Here is a 12515-nt window from a genome sequence, read left to right on the forward strand (position 1 = left end):
ATATATATATATATATATGTGTGTGTGTGTGTGTGTGTGTATATATATATATATATATATATATATATATATATATATATATATATATATATATATATATATATATATATATTATTAATATATATAATATATATATCTGTGTGTGTGTATGTGTGTGTGTGTATAGAGTTCAGTGTACCCGGTTTTAAGCCTTGGAGGGCCGACGTCACGAGTACTGGGCAGAGTATTCAAAAGGAGAGATATCGACAATTACTGAGGCAGTATGCTCATACACTTGGTCATACCAACGACTGGTTTATGGACTAATTTATTGTTATTGATCAATGAAATAAAACCTAATAATATCGCATGTTGTTATTTTTCATGTAACCTGTGGAATTAATTAAAGTATATATCAACGTAGTCATGCAGGCGCGTATACTCAGATTAAATTAAATTTTAATTGTTCTTCTACATATTAACGACCCTATATGTATGTATGTATGTATGTATGTATGTATGTATATACGTAGAGTTATCTCCTGAGGTCTGAGAATTATGATGAGCCAGTAGCCCATTTTCCCATATGCAATGCAGAAAATTCAGAAACAATGTTCAATTTGGAAATTGTTCCGGAGTTAAGTTACACTGCTCAAATTTATATTGGGCACCGGATCCTTGAGTATACTCTTTTGTAACGAAGGGAGCCGTGGTCATTCGAATAAAGGTTTCCACCGGTTAGCGTTATTAGTCAGCATAATAGATCTCGGCTGGAACATTTGTAATTATAAATATCGTGTACACCTCAGAATTTAAAAAATGAATATCACATCAGCAGGTAAGTGTCAGAGGCTATACTTTAATTTAACTTATATTATTCTTTATTTTTTGTAAAGGCATGACATGAACGATGCACGTGTGATTTGTGTTTACCCCCACCCCAACTTGACAATGTTTCTTGGTTCTTTGTCAAAAGTTTGAAATTTAGTAAAAACAGTATAAAACTGACCCCTACGGTGATTTTCAGTGACAATACATGTATGGATCTAACACCATGAGAATAGGAAATTATGAGCCAGTTTCTTTTGTTCTTTTTGTTTTTTTGTTTTTTTTTAAAGTGTGCGTTGTTGGGGAAAAACTTGCTGACTCTATGTAAATAACAGTTGATTTATGTTGATTAGGTGTTAATATCCGTACTGGGCAAAGGCATTTATTAACAGCTATTTTACCTGTAAAGTATCCATGGAACTTTAAAATATTATGACCCTCCTTCCCCCAATGAAATGGTCTGTCCCAAATGTGATGCATATCCATTTTTATATAAAGATAAGCACATCTCATAAGCAGACTGCTTCTGATACAGTTCTGATAATGCTAACTTATACTCACCAAGAACAACTCAGTTCTGACCAGGATTCGCTTCAAGAATCCATCAGGGAAGTTTGAACACTAGTACCGTCCTGTCACTAGTGAATGCAGTGATGAACACTAATGACACGTGCATTACTCTATTGAGAAAGTATCAAAGACTACATATAATTAAGTGTATATTTTGTTGTCCAGTGGATTTTAAGGTAAACTTATATGCTTATTCTCAGTTTCATGTCACATTTGTTGGCGACATGCATTGAACCCTCATTTGGACCTCAATACAGACTTTTCAAGTCTCAACAGACTGCTCCAATTGGCCTAGTGGTTAGAGCGTCTGCCTCAGATGCAGGAGTTTGTGGGTTTGATCCCTGGCCGAGTCATACCAAAGACTTATAAAAATAGTACTTACAGCTGCCTTGCTTGGCACTTAGCATTAAGAGATTAATGTTAGGATTGGTCGGCATGGTGTCAGGATAATATGACTGGGTGGGACATGATGCTACATGTCTGTGACATGTTGCAATAGTGCTAGACATCACTATAAACTGCTACACTGCAGACATTGTAGCAGTATGACTGAAAACTTGTTAAAGCTACATTAAAAATCCAAATCACACACACAGATCTCAACCCCTCCCATCAACACTGTCTGGGAATATGACAGGCGTGTTTTATTTGCTGTAGAACTTGAAGTGCATACATAAACGTACCAACTAAATAGAACTCAGTTTCTTTGAAATCACTTGAGAACAACCTTTAGAAGGATGGTCCTTTCAGAAATAATTGCAATGATGTGGAATAATTGTAAACTTGACCACTCCATCGATAACTTGCATCCTGATAACTCACAAACCTGCATATAATGCAGGGTCAGACTTCGGTCACATTTTTAAAACTAGAAATACCTCTACAATTGATCCCTATTTTGTGAATTTTAAGAAATTCGCAATTAAAATTGGTAACTGAAATGTTGATATATCACTTACTATTATGGTCAAAGATAGGACATAGAAATTTAATCAACATTTTGAAATTATCAGTTTTAAATAAGAAGTCATTTAATTGGTTACATTTCCTTTCCAAACAACATTCTTAGTATACCGTAATTAAGGATATTCAAGGAAATTTCAATCAATAAAAATGTCACGCCTTGTGTTGGCACTACATTAATATTTAAATGCCAATTAAATAATTTTTATTAAGTGAAATTGGTGTTTTAATTCTATCTTTTAGTTCCTCTTAAGTGTAATCATAACAAATGCAAATTGTATTTAAACCTGAAATGTGTCAATCTACCATAACAGCTATGTCCGTAAGCATTTCTTTGAGAACTTAAGTGCCAATTGTGTTTTGATTACTGACTTATCAAAGTGTTTGTCATATTGTTGCACTGAATTAAATACTGGCTTCCTTTTTATTATCACATTAATTATGCCTTTGAATCAAATAAAGGAGATGGAATAAAAAAATGTTAAAAGGCACTAAAATCCTATATACTTAAAATCTAGCGGCCCCGGTTGCATGTCCGGTGAACTCACTTCAGTTGATAATTGAACAATTATAAACAACCTGAAGTTAACTGACTCATTCATAACTGTGATAAAAAATAGCATGGCAACAAGGGAAATGAATATTTCATGAACTAAAGAGCTTGGTTTCATGGATACGGACCACTGTGGGTAAGAGATCAGAGAATTCCTTAACTGACACTTAGAGATATCATCAGGGATGATAAGATTGTTCACTATTACCTCCAGTGAAATCACGAATATTGTACTAATTGAACAATACAAAAATTGAGTTTCAACATAGAAGATTGTGTCATGAATTAAATGTCGCTAGTTTTTAAAAAAAAAAGGAATCTTGTTTGGTGGTGTATGAACAGTTAGTCTAGTTCTATGCTACATTGACCCATGGGGCCCAAAGTGGCCAAGTGGTCTAAAGCGCTCTCCGTTACGGATCACTGCCATCTCACCTGTCTGCATGGGTTTGAGTCTAGGATTCAGCCAACGTGGGTATGTGAGAAAGCTTGCCAGTAGCATCTCGTGGGTCAGTGGTTCTGCCCAGGGTTTTCCCCGGGTTCTTCCTCCACCATTAATACTGGTTGCCATGCATAGCCTATCTTGTGCTGAAAAATGGCATTAAATCCCACAACAGCAACAATGTTGACACATGACTTGGCACTATACTATTAATTACCACATCCGGGGAACCAGACGAATCAGCAAAACAAAAAGCAGTAACGTAATACACGTGTTTTTGCGAACATCTGATGGTTGATCAAACCAGTTGGAATGATCTTTCACATGTTGGACATTTTGAAAATAAATGTTATGTATACAAAATAACGAACAAATTCATTAGAAAAGCACATTATTAACAATTATTATTGACATGATTGCAAAAAGAGGATTCAATCATTAAGCAGCCCATCCCCACCCCCCACCCCGGTTTTCTCTGTGTCTAAGCGGATTTTGTAAATTGGTAGAAGTCCCTCAGTAACAAGTGCCCTCGCTTATAATGTGGTCTACATTTGTGGACTCCTTTGTGTGTGAGTTATCAATGGAGAGGTGTAGTTGGACTGTTTGCTTAAATGTGGCCATTAGCTGTTCAGCACATTGGGCATGATTGATGAAAATATAAAAAGGGGAGCTTTAGAAAGGGTATATCTCCTGAGAATTTCATGCATATTTGACTTAGAAGCTCTGGTCCCTGGCTTTGTGAGAACTTGTCCAAAGCTTAGGCTATTTCTATGGTTGTATTACCCCTGATTAAAACTTTTTGATAATGCATAAACTAGGTATTTGTTTTTCAGAACTGGCTGCTGGTGGCAGTGAGTACACTCACTGGAGATTATTTTGATGTGTAATGATGTGATATGGTTAAAAGAATTATCTTTATTCAGTGTGAATTTTCTTTGTAATTTGATTATTTTAAATGATATGCTGATTGTCGTCCATTCATTTGGAAAGTAATAGTCTGTGATGTGAAATTGAAATGCATTGAATATGAGTCATTCTAAAGAAAATGTGTCATTATCAAATGAAATGATAGTTTAATGCCATTGCTGATACTTTAAATACAGAACTGATAGCTACTAGCAGCACTCTTCAATGCTCCATTGTTTTAGTGATGGCTGGGGTTCTAGTGATCTGTCAGTAATTAACTGCGGGTCAAAAGATTATCTTTTATTTCAAGCCTTGTATAAAGTGAGAAAAAGATTATCTTTTATTTCAAGCCTTGTATAAAGTGAGAAAAATATTGAGAAATATTTGTTTCTGTTGCAGCTGGAGTGCTGGCTTTACTGGATGAGCAAGAGTCGCAGCTGAAGGTAACATGAATAATAAAGACATCTACACCACTCCCAAGAATAATAAAGACATGTATTCAAAAATATGTACTTTGCAAGTTAAACTTAATGCAGCCTTAAGAAATATTAATGTTATAAAATTCAAGCTTTGTCAAACCTGCTAGAGGTTCTTTTTTTCCATGATATGATGTTTATTAATCTCGAATTTGAGCAAAATGAAAGCAATAGTTTGAGTTATTGTGACTGCAAATTTCTATATATTACCTTTAGTTCAGTTTGTGGGAACCATTATTCCCCCTCCCCCCTCCCCTGATTTATCCCACATTCTACAACTATTCAGAGTTCACACCAGGCTTCATTTTTTGGCCCTCTGATGTGTTATAGGTATTGAGACAGGGAGCTGTGGAGTAAGGTTAATTGACATCTCCAAAAGTACTGCTGGAATTAAGGTCGACGTTACTTATCACACCCCACCATCAGAGATATCAAATTAGGGTCATAATACACTACCCTTCTCATGACAAATATTAGGTTCAGAGCCTCGGCTAAGCTAAACTAAAGTTCTCCTAAGATGTTCATGGAGGTGGCGGGCAATCCCCTCATATGAGAAAAGCAATAGCCGTTATAAATTTATATCATTTGTTTTTTTTTAAATCCACTTGATTGCATACATCGTAGAATGATGCTATATTGATATACATTGTTAACTCCTTCAAATGAAAATTCAAAATCATGTATTAAGTTTTCTGTTTGGAAGACGTCTATTATAAAATAATATTCCGTAACAATTTTTAATTTTAGCCATGATTGAATAAGAAACTGTTCTCATTCTTGTCTGTGAAATGTTACCCTGTTTGTCAGTATTGAATATTTATTTTTTCTTTAACTTACAGCTATGACTCAAACAGAGAAAGCTTTTGTTGTTAATTACATTAATTAGTGTTTTAATTTCTTGCAGGTGTTTGCATTGGACAAGCTCAACAAGATTGTAGATGTATTTTGGGCAGAAATCTCAGAGGCCATTGATAAAATGTAATTCTCTTCCCTTCATTTTATTAATGTTTTATTAAACATAAGAGTTATTCACTGATTTCCTTGGTAAGACACTTAACAAATTATTGTGGACGTTTTAGAATACTTGTCACTAGATCAGCTCTTCACCGTGCCTGCATGGCAAATGGGGCATGTAGCATTAGGCATGATGTTGCCTGAATTTGCCAACAGTACCCCCCCCCCCCCCCCAATTTTAGATGATGAATTATTTATATCCAAAAAATGTATTTGAGAATTAGCAATTCTGCCTCCTGATTGTCTTCATTTGCAGTTAGACCATAATTCTGTTTCTGTACCTTATGCAGAGAGAAATGGCACACCAGGATGGATTTTTTTGCATCACGCTGGATATTACTTTTCAATTCTTATGTTTATTTGCAGTGAGGTTTTGTATGAAGATGGAGGGTTCAAAAACAAAGAGCTTGCTGCCCTTGTTGCATCAAAGGTATGTATGTCACATACAGGATTTGAGATATTTGTTGTGATGTTAGGTTGATGCCGTTGATACTGATGTATGTATACCCAGAGCTGGAATGTTATGCATCACCCACCTACCAATAAATATGACAGATTTTCTTACTGCAGGACTGTTGCTTAAATCAGATGGTATTTGTTAATCTCATATTTATCTATAGACAGTGGATGTAAAGTCATATAAAAGTGACATACTTTAGTTTGCAGTATGATAAATGTGGTTACAGTGAAACCTTTCTTGAGAGATCTAGATCTTTGTATACACATTTATTAATTATATAAAGCTATGATCTCCTGTCATCAGAGACCATTCATTCTTGGGAGAAGGGGTGGTCTTTCAAGATAGGTTTTACTGTACTGTAAACGTATTGGACGTTTTGTTTGCAGCATGATATAGTTATTATAAATTCATTTGATGTACAGTCAAAAATATTGTGCATTGGCTCACTGCCTTTTGCATGTAAATGTGGATACTTTCAAGTGTTATTCTTGAATCAAAACAGAACTTTGATTCTTTTAAAAAAACATGGACATTTATTTTGAGAAACAACATTATTAAAATTTGAATTTGTATCATCTGCCAGTAAAATATTGGCAAATTGACTTTATTGCAAGTTATTGCAAAATTTCTGCTCATCCTTAAGCAAACTCCAGAGTGCCAATTCAGGAATTATAACTTTACAAACTTTGGGATTTGCTTCTCAATAACACATTTTATTTGTTACAGTAAGCTTTTTATATACCAAGCATGCCTTCACTCTGTTACTCTGCTATCCTTGATCACATTGTGAATCATGAATAAACCAATAAATAATGTTTGATTCTTAAATTATGTTACATAATAACAGTTTCAAACATGGATTGGTCAGTTGAAATGAATTGACATTGTACATGACCATGCCAGCTGGAGGTGTAATTTTAATTTACTTTTAATTGTTTCTGTGCATCAAACACTGCAAATATGATATTGAAACACAGCTGCCACTTAATTAAGTTTTCATTTAACTGCTCAAAAGTCATTGAGGTGGCAACTGATTGACACTTTTCATGCTTGAATACAAGAGGGCATATTACGTTTATGATGATTAGACTGAGATTGAATTAAAAATGATTTCACTAGATAAAGTTTATTTAATTGGTATTATTTTCTTATAGTTCTTGGATTGCTAACATTTTAGTTAATCGCTATTTCATCATATATTGAAACCTACATGGTATTGAGAATTGTTTTAATAAAGAAAATGTAACAAGTTATTCAACTTTTTATTAAAAGTTGTATATTTCACATTGCTTCAAATTACCTGGCATTAACTGCCAAATTTCAAGGTTTTATATACAAATTGTGATCTTTTTTTCCCTTCATATTCAGCAAATATATGCCTATTTCTGTATGAAAAAGTGGAATCCACACATGCCCCTGCACAGTATGTGGATTAGCACATTATCTTGATATATTTAAACAAGGGTATATATTTATTAAAGTATTCTGTAGGCACTAGTAAATGGTCATCTGATATTTGTTTTACAGAGACTGTATCTATCAGATTAAGCATCAGTTAAAAGGTCATCAGTTGGTAATCTATCAAATTAAGCATTAGATATAAGGTCATCAGTTGGTACTCTGTCAGATTAAGCATTAGTTAAAAGATCATCAGTTCTTAATCCTTCAGATTAAGCATTAGTTAATAGGTCATCAGTTGGTAATCCATCAGATTAAGCATTAGTTAAAAGGTCATTAGTTAGTAATCCATCAGATTAAGCATTTAGTTAAAAGTCATCAGTTGGTAATGGATGCTGAGCATGGAAAGTTAGCTGCAGTTCTAAACTGTACAGATTATGTCTGCACACAAAGTTTGTGGATAATAAGTCTTGAGAATAACCCAGAAAAATGTTGGATATTAATCCTTGTACATTGCTTGTAAAACTTGTATCCTTCAGGATAGTTTTGGCATCATATATCATTCACCATGTTAATGTGCATCCTTTGAAAATGATCAAGTTGTGATAATAAACTTTATATATGATTTTTCAACTTTTTAACTTGACCACAGAAGTATGAATTGGCATATTTTAATTTTGCCACATTTTTCATACACTTTTGTAAACCCTTATGTTTATTATGCCAAGATTGTCGATTGGTGGGGTAGTGGTCCGTTTCATCACACTTCTTTCTTTCCTGAAACCAAGTTCAGCTTTCTGATGTATACTGATAATATCTGAAGTATCTTTATTGACAAAAGCTTTAGAAAAGTCATTGTTTGTTGCAGATTAGGCATTAGAGTTTGAAATGATGTATTCATGTATATATATTAATTTTTAGGTTTACTATCACCTTGGTGCCTTTGAAGAGTCACTGACATATGCACTTGGGGCAGGATCATTGTTTAACGTCAATGACACATCTGAATATGTCGAGACCACAATTGGTAAGTATTAAAATCATATATATATATTCTCCTTGATGAAAGAAGTTTTGAAGATGGCATAGAATTGTTTGTTTAATGTTCTTCTTCCTAGCTCTGATACATTGTTATACAATCATGCAGTCAAACCTGTCTTTATAGACCAATTTTAAATTGAAAAGAGAAGTTGTTTAAAAGGCTGAGGGACAAAATTACACCAATTTGGGATAAAACTTTCCACATCAAAAGTACATCGATTGTCATCTGACAATCACCCCAAAACCCCTTACTAATACTAATAACCCAATTTGCCTGAAAGGAGACACACTTAAGAAGAAAAACCTTTCAGCCAGAAATGAAATATGTTTCAAAGATAATTTCTTTATTTCCAGCAAAATGTATAGATCACTACACGAAACTTCGTGTCAGCAATGCAGAGAGCTCAGAAGAGGACCAGAAACCTATAGATTTGCGCCTGGAGGCTATTGTCAACAGAATGTTTCAGCGGTGTTTTGATGACAGACAGTATAAACAGGTACATGATTTATTACAGTGACAAATTTGTAAAAAAAAATGCTACCTGCCTGAGCCTGATCATGTTTTATTATATGCATAAAATCCATATTTGTATACTTGCATCATATATGCAGCTGGGGCATATAGTGTTTCCCATGTCCACTATCTTTGTACCCATGTCCATTTGTCCAGTCATATGTTTCCTTTGTCCATTTGTCAAGTCGCATCATATCTTTGAAAGGGTATATAGGTGTTACGCATGTCCATCTGTCAAGTCATATATATATATGGCTGATTCATATAGTGTTACCCATGTCCATTTGTCGAGTCACGTCATATTTATGGAGGTGGCATATAGTGTTTAGCATATCTATCTGTCAAGTTGAAATATCTATGTAGGGGGATATATAGTGTCACCAGTGTCAGTCTGTCAAGTCACATCATATCTATAAAGGGGTATATAATGTCACCAGTGTCTGTCAAATCACATATTAATGGAAGGAGCATATAGTGTTTCCCATGAAGACATACGTGGTTTGTTGTTACAAAGCACTTTATCGTGAATGAGAATCTTTTATACATGTTTCAGAGACTGTGTTCATTCTGACAGCATTTTGGGGTGGGGTGCAATGGAGGGTGAATTTGAATACAAACTTTACACAGTAAACTAAGTTGACTTTTTCTCAGTGACTGTAATGCAGGTCAGTGTGGTCATGTATGCGCATTTACTTAAACTAATTATTAATTGTTGTTTTAAAATATAATACTAAATTAGTTTAAGCAGTGTCTATTCAGTCCTGATTGTTGAATGCTCTGCAATTTAAATGTCATAAACAAACTTCCAGTTCAAAATTATTGTTAGCTCTGGAGTGTTAAAAAGGTCACGAGGTACTGAACTCAGTCAAGAAAAGTGGATATTGGACCTATCATAAGAGATAGCAGGGTAATACTCATTTGTTTTCAAAACAAACTGCTTTCATTATGATGTTACAGCATGCGACATTCTTACGTGTTCTGGGTCCCATCTTGTGGTTGACTATGTAAAAAAAAAGTCCATGTTATTTAATATTGATTTTGCCATATTTACTTCCTTGAGCTTGTAAATAATGACCTTTTAAAGGAAAATAGATGTATGAGGATCCAGATAATGTGCATAATTTGCTTTTAGAGGTATGTGTAATCAAATTCTGAAAAATTAGACTCATTACAGAAATAGATGGTTATGTATGCCCACATGAACAGTGTGACTTTTGCTATAGTGACCTAAGAAAAGTCACCAGTTTCAGTGCTAATAGCATTCTGCAGAATTCTTGCCATAGTTATGTATAGTCTTGTTGTAATATTTTGGACATAACTTTATGCTGTACTGAATTGTTATTCTGTCAGCTATATGCAAATAGTTCTTTTCTCCTCAACATGTCATAAAACAGGCTTTGATACTTGCCTAATATTTCTAGAAGGTATCATTCTAGCCAAGAATTGAATGTGTAAATGATGTGATCATAATATTTCCTGTATATTTGCAGGCGGTAGGCATTGCACTGGAGACCAGGAGAATAGACATCTTTGAGAGAGCTATCCTAGCAAGTGTGAGTATCTGCCATTCAAGAGAAGTAGAAAAATATGCTGTCATAATTGTAATAATTTATTTTGTCCTCAAGATTTAACATTAGGGTAAAAAGGAACCCTCCTTTTTTCTATCCATTAACGCATTTTCTTTTTAACTTGATGGAATTTCACCAGACTTGGAATTTTCTTGTTAGATGTGAAAACTAGAAAGAAATCATCTTTTCCATCTGTCTGTTCACAGATCTTGTAATTGTCAAATCTCTGCAACCATGGCATGTATGCCATTTTGGGAGGTGAATTGCCTATTACACATAGGTGTGCTGTTTGGAATACAGGTCCAGTTTTGACGAGTTATTGTCACATTTAGATCTTCAAATCAGCAGATCCTTGCAACCTGCATAGCTCAGGAAACATTCAGTATATTTTAATGCTATGTTTGTTGATGACATTTTCTCACAGACATGGGTGGGCCTTGTATGCATATATGCCCTGACAGTTATATTTTCATGTGGGTTGTTTATTTTCCTGGCACTGCACAAGAAACATGAAGCATATTTTGATATAATTTGTCTCTTATTTTTGCCTTTATATGTTTTGTATCATCAGCTTTATCTTAGAGTTATGCCCCATGACAAATTGACCACATATTTAAATTCATATCTGTATGTGTATTTCACGGGTTTGGTCTTGTTTAATAATGTTAATGCCCAAGACAGTCAACTTAATATCTACATATTCTGATACAGTCTTAACATTGTCTCTTAGCCCAAGAAGTGTATTTTATGAGTTTGATCTCATATGCATCATTGGATAGAGTTATAACCCATGATATTTAACTTAATATCTAAATATTTTGATGCTGTTTGGTATTAACAGTGTCCTGTAGACCTTGATGTTACTTTTATGGGTACCAGCACATCATCTCTGTTTTAGATAGAGTTTTTACATGGGTTGTTATAAAGAAGCATTCTGAGTAAGCTACTGTGGTGTATCGTTGGCCATGGTACTTTACTCTAATTGCCTTCGTACTAAATAACCTGCATGTGTTGCTCTATCATTGTCTATTACACTTAAATGTGTTGCTTATGCATTTTGTCTCATCAGTACCATTTTTGGATAGAGTTATGACCACTGTCAGTCATCTTTAATCTTGTAATCAGCATTGGTACAAAAAATGCTTAAATCTCGTTCTTTAACCTTACTTTGATACATGTATTTTCAGGATGATGTACCGACAATGCTTACATATGGGCTGAAAGTCTGCATGTCTCTGATTCAACATCGCCAGTTTAGGAACACAGTTCTGCGAGTCCTCACCAAACTGTACATGGGATTGGCCACACCAGATTATATCAATGTCTGCCAGGTGAGTTCATGATGCATTTTGATACAGTATCATTCAGAAACACAATTCTGACAATCTTCACCAAAGTGTTAATTTGTCTGGCCACTCTAGACTGCCTCTGTCTTCCACCTTTGTTCAAGTGTACAGCTTTACATTGTACAATTGTGCAAAACCTCATCAGCTGGTCATTCAGAATGATATCAATGTCTTCAAGATAAGCTCATTCTATAGCAACACATTGTACAGTTTAGAAACAAGTTCTGTGAGTCCTCATTGGACTATTCAAGGGGCTAGGGATTCAGTATTACACTAATTTTGGTCAGGTGTGATCAGTTTACACTGTCATATTGTACAGTTTAGGAATAAAGTTGTACAAATTCTCACCAAACTGTACAGTGGTGTACCAGGTTAGTTGGGTGTAGTTTTACATTCCTCAGTTTAGGAACTTGAATCTACAAGTCCTGGCCAAACTGTACATTGGGCTGGGACATCAGTG

The 12515-nt window shown here is 34.5% G+C and overlaps 1 protein-coding gene across 2 annotated transcripts in view; it reads left to right on the top strand.

The window, feature by feature from the left end:
• The first annotated feature begins 677 nt into the window (after positions 1 to 677).
• Positions 678 to 12515, top strand: part of LOC149799360 (26S proteasome non-ATPase regulatory subunit 1-like) — a 392984-nt gene continuing 381146 nt past the window's right edge. For both annotated transcript variants that reach the window (XM_089958686.1, XM_089958687.1), the window contains exons 1-8: positions 678 to 817; positions 4638 to 4681; positions 5619 to 5692; positions 6095 to 6158; positions 8508 to 8613; positions 8982 to 9124; positions 10632 to 10694; positions 11897 to 12040. In XM_089958686.1, coding sequence (XP_089814812.1) covers positions 799 to 817; positions 4638 to 4681; positions 5619 to 5692; positions 6095 to 6158; positions 8508 to 8613; positions 8982 to 9124; positions 10632 to 10694; positions 11897 to 12040 — 657 coding nt within the window. In that variant the 5' untranslated portion in view covers positions 678 to 798. The remainder of the gene's footprint in view (positions 818 to 4637; positions 4682 to 5618; positions 5693 to 6094; positions 6159 to 8507; positions 8614 to 8981; positions 9125 to 10631; positions 10695 to 11896; positions 12041 to 12515) is intronic.

This window comes from Sinohyriopsis cumingii, chromosome 5 (assembly GCF_028554795.1).
Source record: "Sinohyriopsis cumingii isolate HCF-2022 chromosome 5, ASM2855479v2, whole genome shotgun sequence".
NCBI classification, from domain to species: Eukaryota; Metazoa; Mollusca; class Bivalvia; order Unionida; family Unionidae; genus Sinohyriopsis; species Sinohyriopsis cumingii.